This window comes from Hemiscyllium ocellatum, chromosome 2 (assembly GCF_020745735.1).
Source record: "Hemiscyllium ocellatum isolate sHemOce1 chromosome 2, sHemOce1.pat.X.cur, whole genome shotgun sequence".
NCBI classification, from domain to species: domain Eukaryota; kingdom Metazoa; phylum Chordata; class Chondrichthyes; order Orectolobiformes; family Hemiscylliidae; genus Hemiscyllium; species Hemiscyllium ocellatum.
Window position 1 is genome coordinate 143,368,946 of NC_083402.1, and position 8,728 is coordinate 143,377,673.

Sequence of the window (8,728 nt, forward strand, 5' to 3'; positions counted from 1 at the left end):
ACAGTGGGGAAGTAGGCCATTTGGCCCATTGAGTCCTCACTGACCTAAAGAGTGACCCACCCGCCTACCCTATCCCTGTAACCCTGAATTTCCAATAGCTAACCAATCTAGCCGACATGTCCTTGGACACTATGAGCAATTTTGCATGGCTAATCCACCTAACCTTGGATTGTGTCGAAGCATTGTTGTTTAAATAAACAAACATTGGCAATAATTTTCAGACAGCAAGGTCGTACAAACAGCTAATCCATCTGATCATTTAAAGTGGTTAAGTAGAATTATTTTGGAGAGGACTATTCACCCAGACTGAGAGAACACCCCTCTTCAAATGCTACATTTGGATTTATCAGATTCTACTTGGATTACTGCAACAGGCTACTTTATTTTAATATCTCACTTGAAAGTCAAGTCTGTCTGCTAGCGAAAGACTAGGTTATCATTGCATCAAAGTATCTGTCTGTGTTATGAGTCCAAATTCAGAAATGCCATTTGAGCTGCCACCCTTCTGGGCTAGAAACTAACAAAGCAATTTGAGAAAGTTAAGCTATTTTCAACATTGTACCAGGTATGGAGCTCAGCTGGCAATTATATGTTTAAGATTAGCTATCACTGATTATTGTTTTTCAACAAAGCTAAGAACTAATGGCTGGAGCATCAGCATTGTCCTGGGATATGGTGAATCCTGAAATGTTATGAACCCAATAAATCTGTGCTGTCAAGTGTTATGATGTTGATATTATTGATGGAAATGTCACTAACCTAAAATACTCAGTCGATTTGCATTATTAAGGATCACGTATGGTCATAGGAATTAATGTTAGGGGAATGGGTTTGGACCAATTTCGTTTGTGAATTTTATGTAGAAATCTTAAACTACTTTAAAATGTTTGCAATTTTGTCTCTCAAAACATGGCAGATAAATTTCAATGCAGAAAAATATGACATAATGCATTTTGATAGTGGAAACACAAAGACAATACAGGCTCAATGGTACAAAATTGAGGCAAGTGCAGGAGGAGAGGGCCCTCAGAGTTCAAGTCCATAATTCTCTGGCCACGAAGTTGAAACACTTGTTAAGAAGGTTTATAAATAGTGGTATAGGGTATAACAGCAAGGAAGTGATGCTGCACCTCTACAAATCATTAGTTAGAACACATTTGGAATATTGTGTTCAGTTCTGGGCTCCTTATTTAAGGAAGGATGTTAAAGCTTTGGAAACGGTGCGAAGGAGATTTGCTAGAATGATACCAGGAATAAATTATTTTGGATACAGGGAAAGATTAGACGAACAGGGCTTGCTCTCTTTGGAGCAGAATAGATTAAGGGGTGCCCTTATTGAGGTGTTGAAAATTATAGACAACTTTGACAGGGTAAGGAAGGATATTCTTCTTCCACTGGTTGGTATGTCAGTAACGAGGGGTTGCAATCTCAAGATTGTCAGCTAGAACGTTAGGAATGAGATGAGGAAAAGCTTCTTTACTTTGAGAGTTGTTAGGATTTGATAGGTGGTGCCTGGGAGAGTGTTGGAGGGACAGACACATTCAAGTAAAAACAATGACTGCAGATGCTGGAAACCAGATTCTGGATTAGAGTGGCGCTGGAAAAGCACAGTTCAGGCAGCATCCGAGGAGCAGGAAAATCGATGTTTCAGGCAAAAGCCCTTCATCAGGAAAGAAGGGCTCCTTTTGCCCGAAACGTCGATTTTCCTGCTCCTCGGATGCTGCCTGAACTGCTGTGCTTTTCCAGCACCATTCTAATCCAGGACAGATACATTCAGCCAAATGGCCACCTTTTTACTGTAAAATTCAATTATTCTTTCCTAACATGAAAAGGAACTGACATGGAGATGAATGTGTACGTAAATTATTTCCTATTAAGAAAACTGATACATATTTACCTCATTAAACCTGCAGGTCTCTGTGGAAAAGGTCCTCAAAATAATGAAGGAGAATGCAAACAAAGCTTTGAGTATTATTCTCAGTGCAATTCCACAGATTGCATCCATGGATTGGTCTGACACCGTCAAAAGTTTGAGAGTAAGTTATGGAAATACAACCTAATCGTATCAGTGCAGATATCCGAACATCTCATCTTTGGTTATTCTTACTGCATGTAAATCAAATCCTCAGCTGGGAGGCAAGTGACCACCATCTTGGCCTTGTGTGAGTAAGTAAACAGAGCCCATACAGAAAATTTGCTTCACTGTAATTGGCAAATTGTCTAAGTTAGTAACATTGTTGCTCTAGAACACAAAATTGTGGATTTGAATCCATGCTGTAATCCACTTTTATCAGCAATTCAGAGGTATGAAGAGTTATTTTCCAACCACCCTTCTAAAATAGTCAGATAATTGCCTATCGGAATGTCAATAAGTTTTGACTTATGAGGCTCCCTTGCAAAAAGCCAAAGTTAGAATATCCCTCCCACTTCATACTTCAAGCATTCTTTGTTCTCATTTTAAATTTTCAGTGTTCAAAATTTTATAAACCAAAAGACAGGCAACCAAGTACAAACTTGGGGACTTTTCCTGATGATTGAAATTAATTACTCATTTTAGAACTTGCACAAATGCCCTAAATTCCTTTCTCATATTTCCTTTTGTCCAGCAGGAAAAAAAAATTAAATGCTTTTGATAGAGCAGTCTGTGCCCTTGTGTGTACAAACATACAATGTAGGGAAAGTCTATCAGTAAAGGTTTGGAAAGTACAGAGTGCCTAAAATATCAATTTATCCGTTCTCTTCAATGTGTTGCAGCCACATGGCTCCGTGTAACATATTTTACAAACAAATTGCAAAACTTGTTAATATTTAAAATCGGTGTGTTTGGTTATGCCCAAGAAGAATGAGATGTCCAAAAACTTACACTTGGAAAGGAATGAAGGCAACACCTGATTGTTTTTGCTCATAAGATGTTGTACATGTTCTGAGATATTAACCATTTACCATCCAAGACAAAGCAGCCTGTTTGATTTGCACCACATCCACAAAAGATCCACTCTGTTCGACATTCAGCAGCAGCACCTAAAAGATGCATTGCAGAAATTCATCCTAAGGCAGCATCTTCCAAACACACAATTATTTCCATCTTGAAGGGCAAGTGTGACAGATACATGGAAATACCCGCAAGTTGCCATCAAAGGAAAGATGAAATTTTATATGTAATTTTCCTTCTGTGTTTTGAATATTTCTCCACTGAAGTATTTCTGCAGTGTATCACTGCTTCTAATGAACCAAGGTCAGAAGCCCACAGCAGCAGGTTATGTGAAATCTCAAGCGTTCAGAGTGTTGCTCCTTCAGGAGACCTCACCTGATGAAGGGGCAGCGCTCTGAAAGCTTGTGATTTCAAATAAACCTGTTAGACTATAACCTGGTGTCATGTAACTTTTGACCTTGCCCACCCCAGTTCCAACACTGGCACCTCCACATCAGATCTAATAGAACTAGGCAAATTTGCGTCAACTCAACAGAGTAGTCAGCACACAATCTCTACCTGCATGAAGGTCTTCAATCATGTGAGGAATGGTATGCATGCTGCCCGGGTAATTTAGAAGTGGAATTAGGTGAATAAGTTTCTTCTCCATAAGTGTGACACTTTGCACTTACCAGAGTGATAAAGCACCCATCCAACAAAGGTAACAGAAAGTTAACCCATTGATCACCAGGAGTTACTTGTGCAAATCTACTCATTTTAATAGAACGTTTTGGAGGGTTAAACCTTCAGTAACTGCTGGTGGTGAATGGTCTAGGCAAATTTGTCCTGCAGCAGTTAGTTTTTCTATTTCCCAAACAAAATATTTCTGTTGCCTTTTTGAATTAGATTATGAATTTAATTTCAAAGTTTGGGAAATTCTATGCCATCAACACATGCACTGAAACCAATTGGGTCTGCCAAAACAAATTTTCCACAGGCCTCATTCAGTCAGAAACAAAGGTTGGATTTGAACTTCGGTCTCTGAAGTCAAAAGACAGATTGCAGAGTACTTCAGCACCCAATTTATTTTAAAAAGTTTTAAAATCTTTGGGGATCAGAGAGCATTTCTTTGTGCATCAATGACAGATACAGCTATCTTTGATCACCTCAATCTACCTTCCATCCATGGAAAAGTCTCCCTCCCAATTTGCTTACAAATGCAATCAAAATAGTAATTGTCTAGCCTTTAACTCTATTCACCAAAAAGCTGCAGATATTAATCTTCTCAGACACATCCCCATCTGCACCTTGTAAACCCTAATCCCAATTAAACACATTAATCTCCTTCATTTTACCCATTCACCCAGTTCTAGTCCCTCAAGTTCATTGGAGGCAGACTTAAACAAGTATTACGGATCATCTTACCCATTCAGTGCCAGACCTATGTTTAGTCCTACTCTCATCTGCATAGCAAAGGTAACCTTGAATTCTTTTCTGTTTTCCAAAAAAGCTGAGACGACGTTGGGTGGGTTGGCCTCACCCTGCTCCTCCTCATGCTCAACTTGTGCAGAAACATCTTATTTGAAACTGCCATGGTGAACTTCCCATTGCCATCATTCCCACTTGGTGTTTCATGCACAAAGCTCTCTGGAACATTTGGTTTATACACCTTATTATCAACAACATGAGAGATCAGCTGCCATCAGTAGTTGTTTTTTATGATCCTAATTTCCCCCCCAATCCATTGATTTGAACTTGGCCATGGTGTTGGAGAGCAAAAGTGTCAGCTCATCGTCCTAGTCATAGACTCATACAACATGGAAACAGACCCTTCAGTCAAGCCAGTCCATGCTGACCTTAAAGACCAGCAATGTTAGGGTGTATGGGACAGTTGCCTTTGATTTGTCCCTTTCTCCTACAGATACATTTTGTCCACTTTCTTGATCTGTGCCTTAACAACACTACAGATTATCCAAGCAGCTTTTTGCCCTCATTTTCTGTGTGGCTATTGTCTTAACATTTGCAAAGCAACATGGCATAGACTTTCCTAAGAAACAGTAGCTTTTCATTGCTAGCCACATTTGTACAGACTGCAGTAGTGACCTGTTTTGTTTTTGCTTTGTTTTCCACTTATACACTTATACTTATTCTGAGTTGGTAGACTCAGAAAGAGACCATTCTGTCTATTATACCTGCTCCAGTTCTATTCCCTGGTGCCAATCTGTTACCCTTTCCCCACATCAGTGCATACAATTTCTATCCAAACAACCGTCTGGTGCTGTATTGAATGCTTCAATTGAACTTGCATCGCCACATTTCCAGGCAGTGCACACCATTCCCTAACCACTCACTAACTGAAATTCCTTCAGTTTTATTTTGATTTATTTAGACTGTATTTATACTTCAAAGCAAAGAATTAAATATATATTTAAAAGCTTAAAGTTTTGAACCTCTTCCTGTCCAGATCCACTCTATCTCTGACTTGCATTTGATGACAACCCTGTTGTTCTTTCCCACCAGATCTCCTCATGAAAAGACCTTGCTGTTTGATTCTGATTATATCATGGGGAAGCTGATTGATAGATATACATTAGAAAGAACCTCACAAGCTGTTTGTACTCCCTGCGCAACTGAGAGACTTAAAATATGAACATGTAAATTCCTGCCACTTCCATGATAACTAATTCACATTGGAAAATACTGACTTTGGCTTCCATTGTTAAAATTACCCCACTGCCTTCGTTGCTCAATAAGAAGGCTAGAAACAATGATATAATGTTCCCCAGACAATAACCCAGGGTAGCAATTAGCAGTAGTGTTAAGATGACTGTTCTTCCTCAGGATATAAAGTATGGGTGAGATGTTAGAGATGAAAGTTTTCAACATCAGGTTAGTCATACATTACATATTTGCCATTCATGAAAATTACACATTGCTGCTTTCAATCTGATATCTTCATTTCCTGCCCCAGCTAAAATTTCAATTATGTTTATTGTTACTGCAAAGGGTAATCTTATCCTAAGTCAAATCAAAGGAACGTGTTTTAATGATGCTTATCTTTGATTTTCAGATCAGTCAGGAAGGTTCAGTTATGTTACCAAAGCATTGAAACTTAAGAGACTGGAAAATGTTTCAACACGTGAAGACAATTTGTGTTCCAACTGATGACAGTGATTGCGTTTGTTGTCTGTTCCCAGTGTGTTACTGTTACTGTACATACAACATCAATAAAAATTCAAGAATTGTTGGTTCAAATTTTAAACCGACTTACATCGATTTTGTCTGCTACCTGCATGCCCAGTGTATTCCTTTTTTTAATTGTTTTCTACAGAAGTGGGGAAGAGTTCCTATCATCTGTTCATGTCATCCACCACAGGGTCCAATAATTCAGATCACTAGTTTCAGTAAATTCTTTTCCCAATAAGTTACTTCAACCTCTGTCTTTCACATATGGGGTCAGATGAAGATCATTGACAACTTTTAAAAATATCACATCAGATCAGTGAAAGGAAGTATTGTCTAACTGAAAGCTAATTTGTGCGTGAAAATTGATTATCAGTAAGATGTTTGTCAGATAACCTTGGCCACGAACATGGGGCAGAAGGCCAACAAATTTGGAAGAAGCTAAACAAGCACTACGTTAGGCTTATGACCATTTGTAGCTGTCATGACTCCTTCATAGAGAGGCAGTCTCTATGAAGGAGTCATGACTGTTCAGACAGACCTCCTCCCTCTGGAAGCACTAGAAGTGACAAGGGATACAAGTTGAAGGCATGGTTGGTGCCTCCAGTGTGGACCTTCATTGTAGAAATAGTTGCCAGGCCCTGACCCTTGTGAATTCCATTCGTTGTGCTTCTGCTGTCATCCCTTCTGCAACCTCAGAACTACACTAGGCTTCCCCTAGTGCTCACTTCTCACGTGCATTGAGCGTTTTATCCCTTGCCACTTTCCCCAAGAACAGTGTGATTCCATCACCAAACACAACTACTCCTGAACTAAAACATTTATGGCAGAGGTCCCATTGGCCCTCCCAACTGGATGAAAAAGTTAAGTGGTCGTATTTAGACAAAGTAAAGTGGAGTTATCTCGAATGTCTTAACCAATATTTATACCTCAATCATTGTAACAAAAATGTATTATCTATCCATGATCATATTGTTGGTCTTGAGAGCTTGCTATGCACAAATTGGCTGCTATATTTCCAACATGTAACAATGACTACAGTTCAAATATATTTAGCTGCTTTGAGATATCAAGTGGCCATAAATGTAACTCTATATAAATGTGGTTGAAGTCCCTCAGCAATGTGCTTGAATCTTAACTGCTTTCTGGAAAGTTAATAGATGGGAAATAAGTGCTGAACTAATCAGCCCACATCTGTGGGCGGCACGGTGGCACAGTGGTTAGCACTGCTGCCTCACAGCGCCTGAGACCCGGGTTCAATTCCCGACTCAGGCGACTGACTGTGTGGAGTTTGCACGTTCTCCCCGTGTCTGCGTGGGTTTCCTCCGGGTGCTCCGGTTTCCTCCCACAGTCCAAAGATGTGCGGGTCAGGTGAATTGGCCATGCTAAATTGCCCGTAGTGTTAGGTAAGGGGTAAATGTAGGGGTATGGGTGGGTTGCACTTTGGCGGGTCGGTGTGGACTTGTTAGGCCGTAGGGCCTGTTTCCACATTGTAAGTAATCTAAACATCCCATGAACAACTTATTTTAAAAACTCACTTGCTTCTGCAAACGCCACAATCCATGCAGTCCATCACGCTAACTTAAATTTAAGCACTAAAACATTGATTTAAAATTGTTAAGTAATTATTGCCTCAAACACTCATGAGTGATGATGATTAGAAGCAAAAAGCAGCATTTCCTTCCAACCAGGCACCAAATTAACCCTTCCATCAGATTCCCAACTCCATTCTTTGTTGAAGACACTTTAACCCATAGGTAATTCTGTATGGTCTTTTTTTTTGAGCCACTCACAAGTTACTTTTGCTGACTCAGTTTTCTCCAGCAACAATTAATTGTCCTGTAGTGCTCCTTCTACTTACTTACTTGACAATTAACTGCCACTCGTAGGTGGATAATCTAAAGTGCTGACTTAGTGTTTTTTCTACAGTTTTCAAAGCTCTTAAAAAAAAGTTTGAAAAGAAGTCGATTAAATTTCAGTTCAACTGAACTCACCCATTTCAGCGAATCCCAATTTGCACCAACTTTCCAAGTTTTGCAACTCTTAAGTAACAAATTTTAACTTGCTAAAGTCCCCTGTAGGACACAGTAAAACAAGCAACAAATAGTTAACAGGACGTCATAGCACAAAAACCAAAACAAAATACCGTCTGGGTGGATGACACATCGCAGCCCCTATGGAGCCCCCCCATCTATAAAGGCCTCCATCATTGAATCATAGAGTCTCACAGCACGGAAACAGACCCTTTGGTCCAACAAGTTCATGCCAAACATAATCCCAAAATAATCATATTGGAGAACTGCAACCTAACTTTTGCACTCTGTTAATTACTTCCTTAAGAATGTGCTCTGTTTATACGCTGTGGCAATACTATGGCTTGAAGTGGTGTGTTTTGCCCTGGTTGTTTTTGTGAGGAAAGGTTGAGACAAAGGTATGAAGTGGTCTGCTCCAAGCCAGTGAAGTAAACAGCTTGTGAGGCTTTTTTTTAAAGTTGGCACAACCGAAGCCGACTGAATGGATGGGGCTCAATCTCCCACAGAACCAGGGTTTTTAGTTTTAGCTTTCAGCAGTTGCTGGGATCTTGAAGCTGACGTGCAAGTTCTTATTCCTCTCTTTTACAGCTAAAAATTGGGG

The 8,728-nt window shown here is 39.7% G+C and overlaps 1 protein-coding gene across 1 annotated transcript in view; it reads left to right on the forward strand.

Annotated features, from left to right (window-relative positions):
* The window catches only part of mtap (methylthioadenosine phosphorylase), a 211,850-nt gene extending 205,677 nt beyond the window's left edge, over window positions 1-6,173 (forward strand). The window contains exons 7-8 of the mRNA XM_060846640.1: window positions 1,914-2,036; window positions 5,982-6,173. Coding sequence (XP_060702623.1) covers window positions 1,914-2,036; window positions 5,982-6,020 — 162 coding nt within the window. The 3' untranslated portion in view covers window positions 6,021-6,173. The remainder of the gene's footprint in view (window positions 1-1,913; window positions 2,037-5,981) is intronic.
* Window positions 6,174-8,728: the final 2,555 nt, after the last annotated feature.